The 23,945-nt window shown below is 42.7% G+C and overlaps 1 protein-coding gene across 14 annotated transcripts in view; it reads right to left on the bottom strand.

Moving 5' to 3' along the window:
• slit2 (slit homolog 2 (Drosophila)) overlaps positions 1 to 23,945 on the bottom strand; it is a 97,867-nt gene continuing 73,922 nt past the window's right edge. For 8 of the 14 annotated variants that reach the window (XM_030421124.1, XM_030421142.1, XM_030421158.1 and 5 more), the window contains 23 exons: positions 22,331 to 22,481; positions 22,120 to 22,194; positions 21,814 to 21,957; positions 20,963 to 21,106; positions 20,702 to 20,868; positions 20,434 to 20,566; positions 18,740 to 18,808; positions 18,340 to 18,411; positions 17,096 to 17,167; positions 16,889 to 16,960; positions 15,368 to 15,531; positions 13,655 to 13,779; positions 12,705 to 12,802; positions 10,550 to 10,689; positions 9,698 to 9,721; positions 8,748 to 8,841; positions 7,930 to 8,067; positions 6,732 to 6,972; positions 6,010 to 6,140; positions 5,745 to 5,899; positions 4,539 to 4,893; positions 4,180 to 4,394; positions 1 to 2,562 (listed from right to left, as the gene is read on the bottom strand). In XM_030421124.1, the coding sequence (XP_030276984.1) occupies positions 2,306 to 2,562; positions 4,180 to 4,394; positions 4,539 to 4,893; positions 5,745 to 5,899; positions 6,010 to 6,140; positions 6,732 to 6,972; positions 7,930 to 8,067; positions 8,748 to 8,841; positions 9,698 to 9,721; positions 10,550 to 10,689; positions 12,705 to 12,802; positions 13,655 to 13,779; positions 15,368 to 15,531; positions 16,889 to 16,960; positions 17,096 to 17,167; positions 18,340 to 18,411; positions 18,740 to 18,808; positions 20,434 to 20,566; positions 20,702 to 20,868; positions 20,963 to 21,106; positions 21,814 to 21,957; positions 22,120 to 22,194; positions 22,331 to 22,481 (3,236 nt within the window). In that variant the 3' untranslated portion in view covers positions 1 to 2,305. Of the gene's footprint in view, positions 2,563 to 3,929; positions 3,974 to 4,179; positions 4,395 to 4,538; positions 4,894 to 5,744; positions 5,900 to 6,009; positions 6,141 to 6,731; positions 6,973 to 7,929; positions 8,068 to 8,747; positions 8,842 to 9,697; positions 9,722 to 10,549; positions 10,690 to 12,704; positions 12,803 to 13,654; positions 13,780 to 15,367; positions 15,532 to 16,888; positions 16,961 to 17,095; positions 17,168 to 18,339; positions 18,412 to 18,739; positions 18,809 to 20,433; positions 20,567 to 20,701; positions 20,869 to 20,962; positions 21,107 to 21,813; positions 21,958 to 22,119; positions 22,195 to 22,330; positions 22,482 to 23,945 lie in introns of all 14 variants that reach the window. The other 6 variants (XM_030421150.1, XM_030421173.1, XM_030421191.1 and 3 more) reach the window with 2 other exon arrangements.

Here is a 23,945-nt window from a genome sequence, read left to right as displayed (position 1 = left end):
TTGTCGTTTTTCTTCTTTAATCGGATTTGTTGACAACAAGAAACATAGAATACCACAAGCCCTAACAATTGTTGCAGTGGGAGCAGAAAGAAGTGTGTGCATGCTCAGAAATACTGTGGACTAGTGGAGGAGCATACCCTGTACATTTTTCAAAGTTGACTTTATTTCAAATAGGTCAGGAAACTTCAGAATTACCAAGCAAAGTTGAGCATTCATTTTAAGTTGCACAAGGCAAAAAGTGTGAACAACGTAAAGTTATTAGTCTACTTTCCTTGGTAATTTTGAGGTTAAATTGTTTCCTCGATTCTTTTTAAAGTAAAGTCACTTGTTCAGATTTTACAGTGAATGAGATCAGAAATAAACATGTCAAAAAAGAAGGTTAAATGTATAACTGGAGATCAAAAGGGCATGAAAAGAGGTCAAGGTGTGGATGACGATTGGAAGATTACTCTGCATACTCTTCTGCTTCAAAACTTTTAATAAGAATTATACTGTAAACTTATACTGTAAATTTTAAGAGTTGACTTTACTTAGTTAAAAGTCAGGAAATCGATTACCTCAGAATTACCAAGTAAAGTAGACTAATACATTTAAGTTGTAGGGGCTCGATTCTCTTTTTTCAAGTATGATCTCTTTGTCAGATTTTACAGTCTAGGTCGAGGGGGGACTTCTGACTTGCACAGCTTTGTGCGAAAAAAAGGAAAAATAAGCAAAGGTGAGGAGTGTGAGGTAAATATTGTGTTTAATAAACAAACATCAGTCAGGGAACTGACATTAGACTGGGGATGGAGAAGAGGGGGAATATAAAGCACAATGCACATGTGTAGAGGTGGGGGGACATATTTATCTGTTACACAAGGTGCCCCTGTACAGTAGGAGCAGGAAGTTCTATATAACATACAGATCAGGATCCAAGTCTACGGTACAAAAACTTAGCAGCAACATGTTAACGTTGGAGACCAAGGGGCTAACAAAGTAGTTTCATTTAGAAAAAGTCACAGTATTCTTTAAGCATAAATTTGTTAAAAAGGTAAAAACAGTTCTAAGCATCCTCTAGGGTCAATGCTACTCACAAGATTTGTGTGTGAAATACATAGGTAGGGAAATTATCTATACATTTATAACTCTAATATAAAGACCTTCTGGCAATGGCACAGTACAAACTCTCAGGAAACGCGACAAAAATATACAATGTCTTCACGTCACATTTGCAGATTAAAATGTAACTAAGGTCTCTGGCAAGCACAAATAGTTTCAGTGATCAAAAAAAAACAACTTCTCTTCAACCAAAATAAAGGACACCATTTTGTTAGTTCAGCTATCTTGACAGATTATGTCTTTTTTAATACAAAAATAAGGACAAATATAAATTAATATATATTAAAAGAATCAGATTGATACATAGGGGATCTACTGAATAAGTACAGGTATTTATGATACAATAAATACTTGTCATTCATGACTGGGGGGAGATAAACAGAGCGTAATGTATTTAACCTTGCAGGTAATATGTATAACTTCTACAGGTGAGAGCGTTTGTATGTGTGTGTGTTTGTGTTGTTCAGTAGCTGTAAAAAATACCACGAGTTTGAGCACAGCTGTGTGTAGGATCGTGCACACAGTCTCAGAGGGTTCAGGAGGTCCGTTAAGGGGAGACCTAGGACTACAGTGGTGGTTTCTTGTGTTGCAGGGTGGGTTATCACTGCCCTCCGTCTCCCGTGCCTTAATGCAGCTCCTCCTAGTGGTGAGTCTGTGGTACTACCAGTTAAGGTTACTCCTAAAAACACACAACTCACGGACAGGAAGCAGGAAGTCTACAGGAGGCGGTCAACCGTCAGTGACCGGTCAGTCCTCCAGGGAAGAGACAGTGTGGCACACCATTGGAGTCATCATGATCAACAAAGGAAGAAGTAGACGTAAGGAAAAAGTCAACTCTTGTGTTTTTTCTTTTTTTTTTTCTTTTTCTCCACTTCATAATAAAAAATAAGTCTGTTTTTGTACTTTACAATACAATTCAAACATCCCCACCGAGGAAGCATCGATCATCAGTCCAGCACTGACAAGAAAAGAAACTCTCTTTTTTTGTTGTTTCTCTTGTTTTTTTTGCCTTTTTTAGGGTTTTTAAAAAAGAAAACAGGGTTGGTGAGGGCGGGCGGGGGGCTGTGGAGGGTGAGGGGTTTTTCTCCTTGGATGAGGGGGACGGGGGTCAAGTAAGGCGGGCCGGAACATAAAACATATCTGGAGGAGAGGAGATCTGCTGAGGGTGTTGTCTCTTTTTTTTTTCCTTTTTTGATTTTTTTCTTTTTTATGAGGAACACTTTGTACAGCCGCACTTGACCACCTTCTCCACTTCCTGGACGAAAGAAGAGCCGTCAGTGCACTGGAAGGTGTATTTCCTGCGTTTGCTGCGGAGGGGGGTGCAGCAGGTGCCCTGTCCTTCTGCTCCCCCCGGGCAGCTGCCCCGACACTCTAGGCGGGAGACCTTCTCCTGGGTTTGGCACGCCGTGTAGCCTTGCTGTCTCTGGTAGACATCTCGGACCCGTTCTCCTCGGCAGGCCACCTCTGCAGGCGAGAGAAAGGTTAGAGGGGATCCATGCCTTAAGCTGTTTTTTGAAGCAGCAATGTTGCAAACAAAAGTGAAGAGTGATAAAAAAAAGGGCAGAGGACTGTACACAGGACAAGAAGGGGGCAGTGAAATGAGACTAGGTGACACCATGAGGGATGACACACTGCAGAAGAACCTTGAAATGTATCAAACAAAACCTCATGAGATTTGTGGAACAAGCAAGAAATCAGGCCACGACAAAGCCATAAATTTAAACCTTGTCAAAATTATATTTTGACACATCTGCTGCTGTCACATCATGCAGTCCCCAGTCTCAGACTCTCTACTTAAAACAACCCGTGCTAGTCAGAAAAAAGACCATAAGGTCAACTTTGCAAGCAGCTTATTAAGACCCATACATAGGAAAATATTACCAACAGGCTGTGGCTCAGGGGTAGAGTCAGCATCTTGTTATCGGAAGGTCACTAGTTTGATTCCCCTGGTCTGCATGTCGCAGTGTCCCTCGGCAAGATACTGAACCCTAAATTGCTTCTGATGGGCTAGTTGGCACCTTGAATGGCAGCCACCGCCACCAGTGTATGAATTACTGTCAGTTGTTTTGGACAAAAGCGTCTGCTAAATGTAGATGTCCACAATGAGTTTTTTTGTTTTTTTCAAACATGTTTTTGTTTTTTAGGACCACAGGTCAGATGCAAAACAGGTCAGATGCCTCTGTACATGAGCCACAGGTCGTATTCAAACCTGGTCTGCTGCTATTAAGTGGATCACCACATGCAAGGCTTATAGGGAACCAATGCAAACACAGATGGTTTCATTATTCTATCCATTACATTGTGTAATCAACATAAATTTCTAATGCCAGTTTATGGTTACATACTGTAGGTAGTGTCATTATTTGAAGTCAAACCACAGTGTTTTCCTAAACTGATCAAAACAGTAGTTTCAGTGCCTAAACCTAACCAAACTGTGATTGTAGTGCGGAGGTCTGGCCTTTCTGTTGCTTGTACGCTACAACCGTCAAGTCATTTTGGTCACTGGTTATCAACCTCTTCATTCGTTTAGACGTGAGGATGTGTTAAGCTCAAAACAGAATGTATATCTGTCTAAGAAAAATCAAGATTCAACATGTCTCACATGTGTAAGAAAACATAAGATTTTATCATTCTGAAATAAGTTAGTTACGTAGAATTGGATAAAAGGTAAAAAAATAAATAAATCACAAAGTACTTCAGCTACATGTTGCGTGAGAAAAAAACAACGTGAAGCAGTAGCCTTAATCTGGGTTGCATTGAGGATGAATTAGGCAAAAAAGAAAAATATTTAAAAAAGAGGCAGACATTAAAACGTGAGCAGGCAGTCTCACCTGAGTATTCCCCCGCGAGGGAGTAGGAGGAAGCTCAGGAGATGCTGAGTTGAAAAAGCAACGGGTTAGGAGCGTTAATACAGACACACTGAACACCGTTAGACACGCACACTGCAGAGATTAATGAGCGTTTAACAATTAACAGACAGCAAAGCAGAAGCTTAGAGGAGAGAAAATGCTTAAGGTCAAGAGCCGGAGAATCGGCAGGATTAGATTTAGTTTTAAAAGAATGTGTTTATGTTTTTCTCACCTCTGTCGCACGCCTCTCCCGTATATCCACTGTTACACTCGCAGTACGCCTTGCCCAGGCCCGACACTCTACATTTGCCGTGTTTACACCGAGACAGACTGCAGGGGTTCGCCGGATCCTGGTCCTGCTCGTCACACAGCACGCCAGCAAAACCAGGCTGGCAGCGGCAGGAGTATGAGTAGGAGTTGATCGGAAGGCAGGTACCGTGGATACACCTGAGGATGGAGAGACAGGATAAGTCTAAGATCCGTCTCGCTTTGGATCTAAAAGCCTAAAACCCTGAACAAAACCTTGTACTTACTGTTGGTTTGATACTTTAATCACCAATATACAGACATATTGGCACAAAAAAAACTCACTTGTTGCCATCACAGGGGTTGTTGACTTGCTGGTCACACAGTGTCCCTGTCCAGCCCGGGTGGCAGGTGCAGGTGAAGCCACGGTGCCCTGTTGGGTGGCAGTCACCCTGGACGCAAGCGCCCGTCTGGCAGGGCTGGCAGCCTGGCTCCACCCCGTGGCCCAGCCACTGTCTGGTGGTGCTCTGTGTTATCCCAGAGCCTGCGGCCCCTGAGCCCAGCCCGGCCCCCAGGTCCTGCAGCTTCCCGTTGATGTACAGGTTACGGAGGCAGCCGTGGAAGCTGGTGCCATTGCGTCCTCCTGAGCTGTGCTGCAGGGACGAGAGACCCCCGGAGGCTGAGGCCCGTTCTGGCATACCTGAAGGAAGAACAGCATGATTAGAGGGCATCATTACTGCAGAGGTACATATCAAAGCAATTAAAAAAAGTTTTGGAATACCTTTCCTCTGACAAGAGGGAACTAAAATGTCAATGCCAGAGGATTGGACGTGACACGTTAAAAGAAATTCCTGCATATATTCTAGACCACTGATAGACTTGAAGACCAAACACAGACACTTAATCTCTAATCTGCAAACCAACATCAGGAAGAATTTAAAAGGTGTGCTCTCTTTGTGGTCTCGGTACGAACAAGTGGTGCAGTGTTTTGAATAATCTGCCGTCTATCTTTTTCTTGGGTAAGGAGAACAGGAATCCTGCCAGACAGTGATGAAAGAGTGCTTTAGTTCCCCAGAAGCTTTCCATGACACAAATTGCCGCACTTTGGGAAAAAAAAGCATCAAGATACTTTTAAAGATTATTCTTTTTTTTTTTTACTTTTGGCTTCAAATTTTGAATCCAGGTCAAAATGCACATCAGTGTTCCTTGTGGTTTGACGTTCTATGCGAGAGATTTTAAGTTGGTCTATCTGGGTCTTTGCAGGATAATGTTTTGATGATTAATGCTATGAACCAGTTAATATTCAAATGACAGTGCAGGAAGACAAATTTGAGGCAAGCAATAAAAAAATCTAACTTGTATCCCCTTATTATGATATATTAATCGCACATAACCAACAATCAGGGTATTTTTTAAATATATAATTTATTAAAATATTCCAAAATATAGCATATATTTGACCTTTTAAGCACTGAATAAGCTAAATCTTCCTTATACATTTCTATAAGTATCTCTTGGGTCATTCCCACATTAACACACTCTGGTTCTCACCTCCCAGGTAAAGCGGAGAATCTATGTTGAGTGTGGACTGTTTGCTGATGGAGTTGATGGATTTGGGCGGCCCGCCGTCGATGGACAGAGACAAAGTCTGGTCTGCTGCCACCAGCTCCACAGCATGGAAGCTGCCATCATTCACTGTCTCCACGCTGAGAGAGAGAAAACAGAGAGAGTCAGTCGAGGAATGTCCGTCATCCATCATGTGAACGAGGCATCGCTGAGTGTGCTGTTGGACGTCTCTGCTTGCGTGTTCATGTACCTGTATATAGCAGACGGAGGGTAAGATCCGGTGTCGTAGCTGACCCTGAGGCGTCCCCTGTACAGCTCCATGGCGATGTGATCGTTGTCCCCTTTATACAACAGCACACCACTGTCCTCATCTGTCGCAATCTGAGAACACAGCAGGATGTTTGTAGAAATGGTGATTACTGTGCAACAACCATTTTTTTTGGCCACTTGGGGGCAGCAGAAACAAGCTGCTCCACCACATTCACATATCACCTTTTAAATTGATAACAGTGAAGGAGTGTAACTAAGCACATTTAATCAAGTCCTATATGTAAGTACAGGTTTAACTTGAGTACATACTTCCACTCCCTGACATTTCAGAGCCAAATACTGTCACATTTATTTTACAGCTCTAGTTACGAGTTATTTTTCAGATCAAGAATGTACAAACAAAATTCTAATTATGGCTGCACGATATAGTCAAAAAATTTAGATTGTTATTATCATTAAAAACATGAAGATGTGATGTTTTTGGGAACTGAACCAAATGTTAGGGCGACTCTGTAGCACTACAGTACGTCATCATGATGCTTTATCAAACAAATGCCTGTAGCGATTTCAATAATAATTTGATTAATTGCAGAGCACTAGATTTAAACACCAAAGAGTATATAAAGCGCTTAAATCAACTCCATCTCAACGAGCTATAACATTAAAGTACTGTGCGTCAGTAATAACGGTCCGAGCTCTCACCTGTAGGCTGATGTTGGTCTCCGGTGCGAGGAGACTGGAGGGAAGCTGCAGGTAGGACTCACGGTTGACGAAGTTGACGCTGACGAGCGTCTCGCAGCTCTCGCCCTCGTAGCCTTGGAGACACTGGCAGCGGGGGTCCGTACCCACGACAACGCACTGCGCCCCGTTGAGGCACTCATGGTTGTCGCAGGGGCTGGTGCGAGGAAGGACCATCGGGGGAGCGTACTCGCAGAATAACCCGCTGCAAAACAAACACACACATTCAATACAGTTAGCCTAAAAATAGTGTGTGTGCAGATCTTTGATTTAGATTATGAGAATGAATGTACTCAAGTACTGCATTGAGTTTGAGGTCAGTATTTTCTATTGTCTGCTACTTTATACTTACACTACACTACATTTTGGAGGGGAATGTTGAATTTTTATTCCACTATTTTTATTTGATAACTGTAGTAAGTACTTACTTTGCAGATACAAGTAGCACATTTTCAAGTCTACCAAGTTTATTATTGATCGGATTTAAAAAACACTGATTATGGTAATCAGAAAAGTGCTGATTATTGGATCCAAAAATTAACCAGGCTCAACATCAGTTGAAATATATTATATACAAGCAAGTAAGTATATGTATAATTTTACTTTAATGTATGTAAGTATGTATGTGTAAGTACATTTATTGCCAGAAAATTATTTTTGATACTTCAGTACATTCAATATCAGACACTTAAAGACCTTTACTCAAGTACTATTGCGTGGGTGACTTTAACTTTTACCAAAGTAATACTGTATGACCTTCAGGTACTTTTTACAACACTGCAGCTAAGTAACCTGCTGTTAAGAGCACCGTGGTTCTTCTTACCAGGGTCAAGAATGTTCTTAACAGCCTTAAAGGTCGTTTCTAATGTGTTATTTATATTCTTTTATATAATGAACATCTAGAGACTTAAAATTAGCTTGAAACTTGTCAATATTCCGAATATTCTTGTCAAACTGGGGCCTTTATTGGTGCGTTCAATGACAATACAACATTTGAGAGTAGGCAATCAACGAGCATTACAAACTATGTCGTTTGAAAATTAAACCCTGACTACACCTATGTGGAAATGGTATTCTAAATAGTTCCTCCACTGAAATTCATGACCACGTATGATAATATAACTTGTGTGTGATTTTTCTGCTGGGGTCGTGTGCACCTCACCTGTATCCCTCTGGACAGACGCAGGTGTATCCGTTGACGGCGTCAATGCACTGACCTCCGTTCTGACACTTGTTCTCCTCACAGTCATCATAATCCAGCTCACAGTGCTCACCTACATAGCCGGGAGTGCACTCACACCTAAAACACAAACACACACGTACAAGAAATGAGACAGGAATGTTTGTTGATGCCGAACTTTAATCCTCAGACTGAGCAGAGGTCCTCTTGCTGTTTTTAGTTTAATAAACATTATCTCCCTGTGGGTGGATTTGGTTTTAATTGCTTATCTTTAAGACATTTTAATATTAGCTGTTCCCTCTTGACCCAGACTGTTTGGAGTACATAATAATAGCACACACATGCGCATGCCCTCTCTCTCGCGCGCGCGCGCACACACACACACGCACACACACAAAAAGTAGGATCCTGGTGATGAAAGCTTTTTTGGAGAGAGATTCCTGAGGAAGAGAACTGTTTTCCAGACATCATTTGTTTAAGTGTTAATAACTTTATATAAACACGCACGCATGAAAGGTTCTGATAAAATCTGGACAGGAAGTCTTACTCACAAAATTACATTACACTCCCAACGCCTCCCCGCCACACAAACACACATGTACGAATAAGTGCACACATACTGCTTATCTCAGTAGGGAAAAACCAGCAACTCATTTATTTCGGTATTAAAAATGCTAGTACTAAAATCCTGTGGGACAGAAACAACAAATCATGACTGAATCTACCAACTCTGCAATGTGTATGTGCATGAGTGTGTGTGAGTGCGTGAGTGTGTGTGTGTGTGTGTGTAGTCCACTCACTTGTATCCCTGAGGGGTCAAAATGCACTTTGAGTCATGCTGACATGGGTTCAGCTCTGGAGCGCAGAAATCCAGTTTCTCTTCACACAGCTCCCCTAGGAACACACACACACACACACACACACACACACACACACACACACACACACACACACACACACACACACACACACACACACACACACGTGCAAAACAACAACCTTTTAATACTTTGCATACTATCAACAAAACCAATAAATAAACACAGTGAGATTATAGTAGAAAACACCTGAGTGTTTCTGCTAGTTCATCTCTGTGTGTATCTGTGCTGTAGTGTGTGTGTCCGTGTATTTTGGGTGTGTTTTCTGATGATGGATGACTCTCTCGTGGCGAGGACTAACACGCCGATCTGATAAATGATCTCATCTCTGTGGATGTCATGTTCCTGATGATATTCCTGCGTGTGTCCCGACGTTCATGAAACTCCAAACGAGTCGCTGATGAGGCACGAGGGAATAAAACGAATACTCCTGACAGGAGCAAGTCCACTCTGGGAATAATTACATGCTAACTGTGCCACATTTATTACTTAAAATAAGTCATATTTGCTCAATATATTGTAATTTGTGAATGAAGGTTTTAAAACACACAAACAAGTTGTTGGTTTTGGTCCTTTCATGAGGATGGAATACTATGAAACAGTTTTACTTTGACCTTAGCGTGGTCACGACAAACAGGCACAAATCAGCAAGCAGATTTCCCCAAATATCTGAGAGGATGGATTACAAACTCAGCGGTCTGCTTGAACATCAATAACATGCACTGCTAACATGGATACGGTATGTTGAATCTGTGGTGCTGAATATCACATTTCTGGGGAGCACGGAGAAAGCACAGGAAATGAGGGAAGGAAGGAAAAGGATGGAAAGAAGGAGAGAGGGACAGGAGGGACAGAGAGAAGAACAGACTAACCTCTCTCCACCTCATTGGTAGCAGCTGCAACCACACACAAAAAAACAGAGACGACAGATGATAGAAAGCAGAGCGAGACAGGAAGAAAAGGCACAAGGACAGCGAGACACAGAAAGACAGAGAGAACACCGCCACAAAAGTTAGCAGTCAGAGATGATTAGCACAGTGCAAAAGCAGACAAACGAGTAGCAACAGACCAGTGTTAGTCACAGCTGAATATGATTTGTCTGCTGTTTTTTTCCCGTCAACTCACAGGAGCACTTCTTCAGCTATTTCAGCATTAAACTCATTTGTACAAAGGATCTGAGCTGTGTTTGAAAACCACTAGTAAAGTCAAGCCTGTGTACAGAAAAAAAAAACACTATGAAGTGGATGTCAACTACAGACATCCAATCAGTGAGCTAAAAATCATTCTACATCTGCCACGGGTCAATTTTTTGACAAAGTGGTTTTGTTCTCAGCTACACGGACAGAACGTTATGCATTTGCTCTGAATCTGACGGGCTCTGACGGCTGGCGCTCATGGGTATTGTAGTCTTTGAGAGATGCCAAGACAGACCAATGCAGTTGAAATAATTTAGAGTGGTGGTCAGAACATGAACCTACAGCAGGTGTTCTCAAAGTGCATCCCACAGGTCAGTGGTGGTAGTCGGTAGACATATTCGCAATTTAAAAACGTGCTGTATGGTTGAGAAAAATGGATCAATTCTTACTTCGCTGGACATCAAAACTTTGAGAACCCCTGACCTACAGCATCATCGGAGAGGCCAATGTTTTTGTGTTTGGTTATCTCGGTGACATTGTTCAAGGGACACGTCTGAACTGTGAATACAGATCGGGCTGAAGTGTTACCTGTGTACTCTGGTGAGCACATGCATGTGTAGTTGTTGATTCCATCAACGCACGTGGAGTTGTTCTCACAGTCGTTATCTTCGCAGTCGTCGATGTTGATCTCGCACGTGTCGCCTTCAAAGCCCTCTGGACACACACACCTGAGATGGCAGGGACACACGCAGATGCACACAACCATGAGCCGGGTGGGAAAGAATGCATAGGACCACATACAGAACGCTGTCAACAGAAACATCTTAGCATAAAGAGACACACACACAGACACACACACACACACACACACACACACACACACACACACACACAGAGCTGATAACAGCAGTGTCAGCTCCATCTACATATCCCCAGTAGAGAGTCATTATTCTGTTAACATGAGCGTGCCTTAACTGTGTAACTACTACTCAGGTTTATTACTGCACACACATACCACACACACACACACACACGCACATACCACACACACACACGCACATACCACACACACACACACACACACACACACACACACACACACACACACACACACACACACACACAAAGAGTGGTATATTATGGGTCTAATAAAGAGCTCTTATGCGGCACACACTCAGCTAGATTAATATCTTATTATATAGTCGACGACAGCTCTTCACAATGAATATTCCGCCTCCTCTTACACCGGAGAAAGAAAAGAAAGCGTGCAAAGATTGAAATACAGACATGAAGAAGATGGAAGATATATATATGTATATATATATATATATATATATATATACACATATATATGTAGCAGGAAAGACAGAGGGAGGACAAGAGAAGAGACAGGGAGAGAAACAGGAGGAGCTGTGCAGGAGGGGAGGTCTAATTGTCTGTGTGGGAGGTTAAAATCTGCCCAGAGCTTGCAGACAGGCGTTGGCTCCCCTCCTGTTAATTCTAAGCAGCCTAATGAAGAGAAGGCGATTCTCACAGCAGGGCTGTCCAGCTAGGAGACAGACTGAGGACACAAGTGGTCCCCTGAGGTCTTTACCTCCTGCACACTCATTCCCACCTGTCATTAGTGCTGCGGCAGCATCATTGGTAGAATTATCTCCAGAGGGTGCACTAATGTCTTCTCAATAACTGCTGGTTCACTGGTTTTTACTGGTATCTAATGTCTAGTAACTGATGCCTGGAGTTCACTAAACCTCTGTGTCTTAAACAAGCTTTGTAGCAGTGTGCTTATAGGCTTCTGTGTTTGTTTTAAGGTAAACATGAAGGAATATTTCAGTTCTTTATGACCTTGAAATGAAGGTTATCATGAAAAATGTTTATTTCTTTCAATCTTGCAGAGCTGCTTAAAGGGTGCAATATGCAAATTAAAGTGTGTCTACAGGTCTTGAGGAGTACTACTGCACGTGTGAAAAAAGCAGAATAAAGTGGCTAGGATGCATTGTGGGTAATGTAATGTGTGGGTCTTTATAAAAAGAAGAATGCATGGAGTCCAGCAGTTTTATAAGGAGTTTGATGCTGGACCTTTGGCTTGCTTTTCAAAACCTGCTGCCTACATTACCCACAATGCAAGGGTTGGGGTTTTTTGCCCTCATTTCCACAGAGGTGGTTTGAATAACTGGTTTAATCACGGTATTCGTGTTAAGCCTTTATGTGTAGAATTAGGAAATGTATTGCTTAGCAGCTCCCTCGACATAGCATTTAAAAACACTGTGGCAGAGAGTAATTCAAAGAGCTGCCCTCCTGGTAATTAGGATGTTAAAGGGGCACTCAAGCAATTTAGCATCGCACTTCCATTATGTTGCGGCACTCACAAGAGACAGATTTAAAAGAAGAAAGGACAAAACAAGTGCAGCGGGGCCTGAGATATTCAGACTTTTACTTCCTGACAGGGGTCAAGCTACTCAAAGGGCGGAGCCTACGATTCCCATATTAGAGCTCAACAGTGGTATCAGTGACATGTTTCTATTCTTGTAAATACTTTTGTTTGTTTTTCTTTAAACTCAACAGCCTAGTAATTTAGGCTTTTTTGCGGTAAATTTGATATCTTGAGAATAATCATAAGGATATCATCATTTTCCAGACTTGAGAAACCTCCCTGCAGAGCCACACGAGACAATGTATAGAAACAGTTAGAAAATATAAACCAGGCAGCAAAAGATAAAAATATTCTTGAATAGTCTCTCACCAAAAGTTGCTCCCTTCTCCTTCCTTCAGGTGGCAGGTGCCACCGTTCTGGCATGGGTTACTAATACAGGCATGAATGGGCTCCTCACAGTTCTGCCCCTAAATGCAAACACATACAAGTAGTTTATAGAGATAGTGCTTTCAAATACAACAGAATCTGCATCTGTTTTCTCAGAGATAGGACTCTCTTATCCCCTTGACATTTAAATAGAAACAGGAATATTCTTTCTGTGTGTGTTTTCTGTGTAAGTTCATTCTGTGTAAGGAGTATGGAAAGCCAAAAGGGTCATTTTCACTCACTCAGGCTGGGTTTTTGGTTTAGTTATTCCTGTTTTATGGTGGTGGATTTATCTTTGTGTGTCATGTTTTACTTTTCATTTCCTGTCTTTGTTTGTTTTCTTTTTTTGATTGCCCTATTAGTTTCATCTGCGTCCAACTTGTCTTCCCTCCCTTGTGTATTTAATTATTTGTCTTTTCCTTCTCTTCTTTGTCAGTCCATCTGTTTTATTCCCAGTGTCTCTGTGTTGCTCCTCCTGTTCTTGGATTCCTGCCCGTGTTCCCTGAGCTTCTGGTTTGTACTAATTTTGTTTTCTTTTATTTCTCTTTGGTCCTTTTTTGGATTTGCTGCAGCCTGTTTTTGTCTGTTTTGTTGCTCGCATTTTGGACTTTGTTATTAAAGCTCACCAACCTTCTGCCTTTGTGTGTCTTGTATTTGGGTCCACATCATTTCAATGTTATACAAGTGTCCTGTTCCACTCACAGACTGGTGTAAACGCAAGTGAAAGTTACATCAAACATGAATTATAGGTGTTAATTGATGATGTGAAAAAAGCTGCTTTTAACGCTATTTGGTATTTATGAAAGACTCCTCAGCGTGTTTGTAAAACTCTTTTGGCTTTCCACATGTAGGTGTGTGTGTGTGTGTGTGTGTGTGTGTGTGTGTGTGTGCACCTTGAATCCATAGGGGCAGCTGCAGCGATAGTAGTGCACCGGGTCGTTGGAGCAGGTGCCATCGTTCTTGCAGGGGCTAGACAGGCAGGGATCACACTTGGCCTGGATACTCACATCTACGGGACCTGCGTGACGCAAACACACCAACACATGCACATAAGCAAAAAACACTTACACTTATATAATGCTCTACATGTAGGGGAGTAAGACGAGGTAGAACACACAGGTTGGCATACACTTAGACAGCTGTACACCATCAGGATCCTGCTTAAACCGTCCATCTTCAGAAGTCAACTTATTGTGCTTTTAAAATATTGTCAGTTTTTCAGAAGAAAAATTAGACATTTGAGTAACAAATTGTCGACATCTGGAACAGAAAAAGGAAAAAAACAATGATACCTATTGTATAATATAAGGTAACTTGTAATCTTGTGTATAAGACTTTTAAAAGTTGTTTCTTTGCAGGTTCCTGACATTTACAGTGGACATATTCTCATATTTCATGACAGGACATCAATAGTCGGGACACACAATGCTGGTCAGGACACGAGGGCTGAAAGGGAAGAAGAGCGGTCCGTCTGTTCAGGGCACATAGGATGAGGAAAACTGGGCTGGGACTGTCTGAAGGAGCAGAGACGGAGGAGGGAGTATACCATGACTTGATTGGCTACTTTACCTGGCACCAGGAAACCACAAGGCCCCGGGACTTCTACAGTGCGTCAGTTAGATTAGGTTAAAAATAGGTTTCAGTCATGGATTCATGGTGAATGATAGTCAGCAGCAGTTTGCAGTATGATGAGTTACAGCCAAAATCACGTTCACAAGCAAATTTGTGGTTTTTAGAGTTATCAGATGAATTTAAATAGTAACATTTCATTGCTGTCCTGTGAAAACTATGTAAATGTTTTTTAGGTGTTCAGATAAACGGGATGATTTTTGTGACTGCATCTTATTTCTTCAGGAAACAAAAACATGTAAAAACTTACTGAATCATCAAAAATAGACATTTTGGACATACATGGTTTTCACTGGACAGCGGCAGCGATTTGTAAATGGCAACTTGTGGTCTCCTCTCGGAGTCCTCATCAAGTGTGTGTATATTTGACGGAAAGCGTGTGTGAACATCAGCTCAACTCGGCCCTCCCAGTTCATGTCACTAATGTTCTTGAAAAAATGTCATATTAAAACTTAAATTATTCAGCAAAATCCAATAGCACTAACTACTCTTACTACTCTTTTACTTATGTATTTTTAAGTTCTAGATTTGATAGAACTACATTAATACTACACAGAATCAACATTCGGTTCAAAGAAAGAGAAAACTGGTGAAACTGAAATGTTCAGGACACACTTTTATCTGTCAGCGATTCGTGAGGATGACAATTCACATAAATAATCATGAAAATTATGAAATTATGAAGCTTAGATGATCAAACTTGAAAAAATTCATAGCTTAAAAAGTATTTGGAGTAAAACTATAACCTTTTGTTGCAAGTTTATACATGATTTTTTTTTTCAAGAAAATCAATGACATGAACTGAGAGAGTTCTGAATTCTGGGTGAGGTGGCGCCGAATGACCCTTTTGTTTGAAGTAAAGCTAATGAAGCACACGTGTGTATAGTACAGCATATGTACTGTAAATCTGCTGGCATGTGCATGTATTAGGTATTCCTGTGCTACAGTGCTGCATGTGCGTGACGGTGTATGTTTACCTGTGCAGGTGAACTTCTTGGAGGGCGTGGTGAGCAGCAGTTTGTCGGTCATGTCGCCGGGCCCGGCACAGCGGGCGATGCCAGGCTCCTTGTAGCCACTCTTCACCCAGTCTGACAGCCACTGCATGTGGCAGTCACAGTACAGAGGGTTGGCGCCCAGAGCCCTGCCAGCCAGATGGAGAGAGAGAGAGCGATGTTCAGTGATGATAAAAGGAAAGAAAGCTGCATTTTAACCTCAAGTCTTTGTTCCATTTCAGATCTGATGTGCTGGAAAACAACAGCTGGGTCGACGTCTAAATACTTACAGACTGAGTTGTACATCACTGTCAAATTAAGAGTGAAACTGTAGTAAAGATCTCTACAATAAATAACTGAGACTAAAGTGGGGTTGACTGACAGCATCTAGCTTATGTATTTCTCCAAAAAACGTACCATTTACTGCTTTAAGTCTCATCAAAAAAGGTCTAACGTGCCTTTTTTAAATAAAAATGTAAAGATTGCAGTTATTCAGGCAGAACACAGGGTTTAGCTTGTTATAGCTTACTTATAGCACTGCTTTTATAAAGGACGATAACTCATGACGACACCTTTTGCTACTATAGCTTAAGTTTAAGTTTTTAGTATTATAATTTTGACAAGTTATAAATTACATTATACATGGTTCTTACAAAAAACAGTTCCCAGTGGAGCCCGACCGATTGTATAGGTTGGTTGACACTATCGCAGATGTGTCTGTACTGGTGCCTGAAAACTTCCAGAGGTTGAGGTTTACTGTTTTAATTCAATAATGTTAGTTCAGACAATAAAGTTTATTGTTAAACTGTAAAATATGCTGCAGTTGTTACATATCTTGGATTATTAACAGTAGACTTGTGGTCTGCGGTGGGATGTAACTAAAGCAGCAGCCCGTCACCAGCGCTATCCGTGGTGCTGATCGTAGTGAGCCCCCTGGTGTGGACACTGGCACTGCATCACGGCATCGCCATTCGCTTCCATCCAACACTGGTGAGCATCCAATACAGCCTCTGCGCTCGTATTACAGAGTGCTTATTTTTGAGATAACAAGCAACAAAACATCGACAGGGGTGTGAATCTGTACCGCACCATTTAAACCTGAGCTGAAAATTGATTGATGGGTGGACGGCGTGATATTATTGGTTGAAATCTGTTAGTACGAGATTACGTAAGGGGAAATCACGATCAAATTTTGACATGAAACACAAAAATTTACATAAATTGGTGTAGGTGCAAAATGTGATGACATTTTTTATTTCAGCTTGACTTAAAAACCATCCTCACATCCTCTGCATCTGAGAATCACTTTACCGATAAATTCACGGACAAGCCTCACCAAACAGACACTTTCCTTTCAGACGATGAGAGAAACTCTTTTTTATCATGATAATATGTTTTCCTTATTTTGCAATTCCATACAATTGAAATGTGGACACTTCAATCCTGGAGAACGACATGAGCGGTGATGTGTGTGTGTGTTTGTGTGTGTGTTTTGGTGCTACTCACAGGTGGGAGAGCGATGACAGGTCTTTGAAGGCTCCCTCTGGTATCAGTGATATGTCGTTACCATGGAGAGACCTGAGAAAGGGCGAGAGAGAGAAAGAAAGAGGGGGCACAGAAATGTAGACAAGAGTCTGGATGGTAAATGTCTGGATTGCCTCAGTGTTTCAGAGTTATCCACCAGCTCTCGCGTGTGTCGAGACGGCTACTCACAGCAGACGGAGGGACTTGAGCCCGTCGAACGCCCTCACTGGTATGCAGCGCAGGCGGTTGTAGCTCAGGATTCTTTGCACACAGAATAAACATGTTGACATGGAGACAAATGCAGACATTTTGCTCAAGATATCTTCAAATGCAGCACCGTGTTTCAGAGCACAATCCTGTTTATAACTTCATTCCACTGAGCAAAGCAGTCGAGCATACACAGACACGTCCACCCAGTCAGACACACACACACGGGATCATTTCCATGTTTTACACGCACAAATGCAACATCCTCCACTCTAAGGGGGATTATTTTTGCCCTGTTGGTCAGATTTTTATGTGCATTTCTGAGGCAATTTCACTCTACATTTACACATTTTACTGGAAACAACTTATTGATGAATAGAAGTTTGTGTGTTCTGTGTTTATGAGGCATATCCTCCTTCCAGGTCTCCATGGTTGATTCGTACTCTTCGCTTATGTTTCACAGTATACATATATCCATATTTTTGTCATCAAAATATTGTATTGTATTGTATGCTGTAATTTTTTTTGCTGATCTTTCCTTGTTACAGTATGCTGTATTCAGTCATTTTTGTCATCTTAATTTGTATACTTTGATTTTATCGGCCTGTTCTGTACATGAAACTATCCACTGAATGTCCGTCCATCTTGGAAGAGGGATCCCTCTTCTGTGGTAGGACTGGATAATACATTGAGATTATTATTGTGTTATGAGACCATATATCATTCAGGTCATGGTATATTTACGTGCTACAAGAAACTTGCTTTCTTGATTATTCGAGAAAACAACGACATCAAGTAAGTGACACAGTCTTAGCATTTTTTTGAAGTCCTTTTGAGGAGATTTCTAAATATCGAGATATCAATGATAAAAAAAAAAATCTGACCTGACTTCCACTCCTTAACTGTTCTGTTTTTTACTCTGTATTTTTTTTATCAGCAATTAATGCTTTGTCATTGCATTAAAGTTTGTCGTTTTGATGAACTGTGTTTCCGAAAGTTTTTCTATTCATCATGAGACAGCTCAACAAAAACATTACGCTTTATGCAACGAACGCAATTGCTTATTTGATTACTGCTTTCATTCTGAGCCAGCACACGCACACACACACGCGCGTGCGCACACACACACACACACACACACACACACGTGCACACACACACACCCACACCCACACACACACACACACACACACACTGCAAAGGGACTGATGTAAAGCCAGACTCACAGGGTAAGCAGCTCGGACATGTTACTGAGGCTGTGGTTGGACAACGTGCTGATCTGGTTGTTACTCAAATCACTGAAAAAGAAAACGATAACAGAGACATAAAACACACACACAGGCAGCACCGTCAACACATGCATAAACAAACGCACACACAGACTATATACAGCAGAGTGCATTCCTCTGTACTCTGTATGTTCGGGTTGGCACGCCCCACATCAGGGCCACATGGAAAGTGAAACAACACAGAGCTCTGCTTGAACGCCAGTCGGTTAGTTTAGGTCTTGAAAAGCAAGGAACACGAGTTCGAGCAAAGTCACGATCCTGATTAAAAGCGTGTTTGTGTTCCGATTTATGAATCAATGTCTGAGTGTGTGTCTGTTTGCAGGTGTGTGATACTTACATGAGCGTTAAGTGTTTGTAATTGGAGAGCTCCACGGGAACCTGAGTAAAGTGGTTACCGTCCAGATACCTGAGAGACAGACAGACAGACAGAGAGGAGGAGGAGGAGGAGGAGGAGGAGGAGGAAGGTGAGAAACAAAAGAAGAAAGAGAAAAGACAAATGTGGAGGATGTCGGGAGGATTTTGAAAGAGAGAGACAGAGAGAGAGAGAAAATGAGAAGGGAGAAAATTAAGTTATTTAACCATGTGGGAAATTCCTCATCTGCGGGAATGAGCAGTCATTACAGCTACAGCCATAATAAACAGAGGAGTTTAATATCCCCACAGGAGGCATCCTAATACAGTGTAACCACACACACACACACACACACACACACACACACACGCACGACGGCAGACCTATCTCCTTCACTGTGTGACAATGTGCTATTAATCCGGCGCATTAATTAAGTCTCTGTTAATATTGGAGAAAGCTCACAGGAGAAACTGTGAAATGAGAGACAGCACCACCACACCTGCTGTCTGATGTTTAATTTAGGGCTATAATTTTCGGATCATCGGGGGTTTTGTGTGTTTTGGATTGGAACATAATCCTCCGTAAGCCTTCAGTATGTGTACCTGTGTCTATGTAAGCCCGCACGCTCAGGCTTTTTCGCTTGTTTTCTGACCATATGCAGACTTCGGAAAGTTAAAAGACTGATTCAAATGTGCCGTTTGAAGCTTTCTGAGACGGTCAACTTTGATGCTAGAATGGCAGCAACTCCTGGTAAATTTTGGTCTTATCTCAAATTCACACCTGCGCGCTGATGTGTTTACTCTTGCAATCCACAACGTCTCTGACCTCTGCTATAGCTTCACCGTCCTCAGAAATTATGATAATGAAATGAACAAGTAATGTGAACTAAAAACACTTCAGAAATCCTTCACAAAAAGCTGCCAATGACAAATCAACTTTAAATCTATCCACGTTATCTACATTTGGATATTTCAAATGTTTCAAATTATGGAAGAATGCTTTATCAATTATTCTTTATGGGTTTTGAAAGGTCTCAAACTTGTCAAGCAATATAAAACAGATTAAACCCCACTGATAATCTGAAAAATGCTTTGTTATAAAGCTGACAACAGGATACGTGTCTAGCTGAATGTTTCCTTTCAAATGTATGGAAGGTGTGTAATCTAAAGTAAAGTTTTAACCGAATGAAAAGAAAAAAGAGAATGGATGCTTCTTTCCATCCACGACTGTAAAGTGATTATCAGGAGTTGGTTCATTCATTGTGTTTAATGATGATGTATCTAAAGTCCAACTTCAAATGGGTGAAAATAAAAGAAAATGTGTGTGGAAGGTTACATCAGGTTCCAGTGGACAGATGAGGCGTTATTCGTCTATCCGCTATTTTTCATCTCACTTGGAGCAGAAACAGCTGATCAGTCATGTGAGATAAAGCCCCGTGACATCAGAACTTATGGGTTAAAAATCTTTTAATTTCCCATCATCTCTATTTTGAAAAGGCAACAAAACATATCTGACAAATGTTTTCTAATGCAGCACTTCAAACAGCATACAGAAACACGTTGATGGAAACGCGGCTAGGTGTCTTTCTCTGTCTCTGTCTCCTGTGAGGTCCAGTGCGGCAGCCTTGTGAAATCGTTATACCACTTAGTTACTAAATGACGCGTCGGCCTCTAACTCACAGTTCAGTGGTCTCCTTGGGCAGGCCTTTGGGCAGCGTGGTGAGGCCCTTGTTGCTGCAGCGCACCACAGTGTCCAGACAGGAACACTCTGCCGGACACCTCAGCACCGGAGAGCAGCTGTTCTCATCGTTACCTGACAGAGAAGGACAGATGGGTGGAGTGGTAGACAGGGGAGGAAGGATGATTAGAAAATTGGTGATGAAAAATTGCTGCAGATGTTGCATATCTTATGAGGAACTTGGAAAGTGTAAATGTGCCTCAATCTCACCATCTTCACAGGCAAAGTCCTGGACAGCTACATCCTGGATGGGGATCTCCTTTAAGAAATAAGGACTCTGGCAGCGAGGGTTACCGGTGACGATACGCTTCCTCCTCAGCCAGTCACCGAGCCAGGCCAGGTGACAGTTACAGTTGAAGGGATTGGCCAGTAGGTTGCTGGAGAACAAAAAGAAGCGTGTTTTTGTGTGTGGGTGTGTGTGTTTTTTTTACGTACGCATGTGCACGCGTGTGTCCGAGTGCGGGTACTCACAGCGTGGACAGGGAGTGCAGCGTGTCGAAGGCTCCTGGGTTCATGGAGGTGATCTGGTTGTCGTAGAGCGACAGGAGACGCACTGAGCTCAACCCCACGAAGCTGCTGTTGCTCACACAGCTGATGCGGTTACTCCTCAGCATGCTGCACACACACACACACACACACACACACACACACACACACACACACACACACACACACACACACACACACACAAACAAACACACACACAGGCAAAATTATTGAATACACTGTGTTTTTACAGGAGAAAAAACAAATACAGGTATATTTAGGATAAAATAAACCTGTGAATTATGCATGCTCACATGTTTGTATGGACGTTGTCGCAGTATGTGAGTATGTACACACTGGATATGACAATATGATGGCATGTGAGTTTAAGTAACTGTGTGTGTGAGTGCAGGATTGGGTCAGATTATTTTGAAATGAAGTCAGTTACTTAATACAAATGATGTAGCTAGTAAGTAATCAATTGGATTCTAAAAAAAAAAAAAACTGTCATACACAAATTGTCTTTAAAGGCTGAATATGTAGGAACTGGCCACCTGTCAAACTCATATGCAGAACAAATGCAGGCTGCATATCAGCATGGTAACCACTAGCTGCTGCTAGCCGTAGCTTCTGTTAGCTTGTTAGCCATACTGCTAGGTCTGAGAGGTGAGTTTGGAGCAAAGTGTTGGTGCTTGCACAGGAGCTTTGGACCAGGGCTTCAGTAAATATCTCCTCAACATAATCAACATAGACGTAGCAACACTGAAACGTTTATTCCTTCACATTCTATTACATGTAATCTGTTACTTCCCAGCGCGGCCTGTGTGTGTACCCACAGTGTGCGGAGGCCGCCGAGTCCCTTCAGCATGCGGTGGTGTATGTTCTCCAGTCTGTTGGAGGTCAGAATCAGCTCATTGACCCCTGAGGCTCCTTCAAATGTCCCCTCCTCGATGTCGGTGATACGGTTATTGCTCAGGTTACTGCGAGGAAGGGAAGCAGGAAAGACGAATGAAGAAAAATACACATGGTTGATTTCAATTTTGGCCTACAATCACAGTTTTCTCTGTGTGACCTCTGTATGACTTCCTGACAACAACATGTGATGCTTTGTACCCGTTATGTTTATAACACGTCTGACTCACATCTTCCTCAGCTGAGGCAACTTTTTGAAGATCCCCGTCGCCTCGAGGACAGTGAACTCATTGTTGTTCAGACGCCTAAAAAACAGGAGAGAGGAGGGTGGTCAGAGACAGAGACAGAGAACAACAGAGGAGACAGAAGAGCCGAAGCGAGGCTTCCTCTACACCGCACACGTGGATACACTTTGTAGTAATCCAATACAGCGTGACTCACAGTTCTGCAGTGTACTGCGGGATGTGATCTGGTATTTTGGTGAGTTTCTGGTTGGAGCAGTCGACCGTGGTGCCCTCACAACGGCACTTCTCAGGGCAGGCTAAGTCGGCGAAGCAGTCCCCTCCTAGCTTACTGCGGTAATCCTCCGTACCTGGTCACAATCATAAGCAGGACGTCACTGAGAGGCCTCAATGTGCGGGTGTCGAACCCCAGCATTTACTGGTACCGGTTCTACAAAAACACAGCGGCCGGCCAAAGTAAAGGCTGTGACACAATGGAAGAATTTTGAGGTGGTGCCTAGGAGCCGTGTGATCTCATCAAAACGGACATTTCAAAAAACCCTTGTTGATTATGTTTGTGCGCAGCGTTCCCCCCTGAGCATTACCTCAAAATGCTTCGTGTGTATCACGGCCTCAGCGGAGCCAAGTTCATGACCCGAGACACGTAAACTGTCGAGATCAAGACACGTATACAGGCGCACACGCATCCACGCGAGAACAAAAACATTGGAGGCTTTCAGTCCTGTCAGACTGCGAGGCAAGTGTTAGTGTTAGAAACCACAGCACAAACAAAGCGGCTTCACAAATCAGATCAGAGAAGAAAAATGCTCTCGCTCTCACACACACACACACATGAACAGACATATGAACACACACACACACACACACACATACAAACACACACAGAGGTTGCGGGGTAACGGGAGACTGCTGTCTCTTGCGTCGTGGCCTTGCTGTAGGGTTTGCAGGGCCGTTCCATGGTGCTTGACAGAACCATGTTCCACTATAGGAACCTGGCAGCCACATGGTTAGATCAAGCACAAAGGAACAACCTGCTGACTGACTGCTCCTCCGCTGGAACACGGGGGAGGGAAGGACAGAGGGAGGAGGAGGGGGAGGTGGGGAGCAAGGGAAGGGGAGGTGAGGATGAGGTGGAAGAGAGGGAGGATTAGAGGGAAAGGGTGAGAGAGAGGTGAGAGACAATGAGAGGAGAGGGGGGATAAAAGGGTGAGAAGGAGGTGAAATGGGAGGAGAGGAAAGTCTGAGAGGGAGACTAAAAGAATAGGAGAGGAGCCGCAGGTGAGGCGGAGGAGGAGAGGGAAGGGATGCGGTGGAGGAGAGAAATAGTGGCAATGAGAATACAAGAAGGCGTGGGAGGATGAGAGGAGTAGAAGAGGGTTGGGGTGGTGGAAATGTGAGGATAAGAAGGGGAGGAGAAAGGGAGGGCAGGAAAGAAGAGGCAGGAGAGGGGGGGCAAGGTGGGAAGAGAAAGGTTGAAATGATGAGAGGGAGATGAAATGATTAGGAGTGAAGCTGCAGGTGAAGAGGTGGAGGAGGAGGAGAAGAAGAAGGACAGGAGGCAAGTAAGAAGGATAAAAGGGGAGGAAAGGAAGGAAGTGTATAGGAAGGAGGGAAGAGGGTGTGAGAAGGAGGAGTTGCAAGGATAGATAGGAGTGGCAGAGAGGAGAGGAGAGGAGAGGAGAGGAGAGGAGAGGAGAGGATAGGAGAGGAGAGGAGAGGAGAGGATGCTGAGGCTAAAGATAAGGATAAAAAGAGGAGGAACTACAGAAAGAAAGACGGAAAGACAAGGTCCAAAATGGAGGAGAAATACGTAA

The sequence above is a fragment of the Sparus aurata genome, chromosome 1 (genome assembly GCF_900880675.1).
Source record: "Sparus aurata chromosome 1, fSpaAur1.1, whole genome shotgun sequence".
Taxonomy (NCBI): Eukaryota; Metazoa; Chordata; class Actinopteri; order Spariformes; family Sparidae; genus Sparus; species Sparus aurata.
The sequence above is the reverse complement of the archived record's forward strand: the minus strand, read 5'-3'. Positions and strand labels throughout refer to the sequence as shown.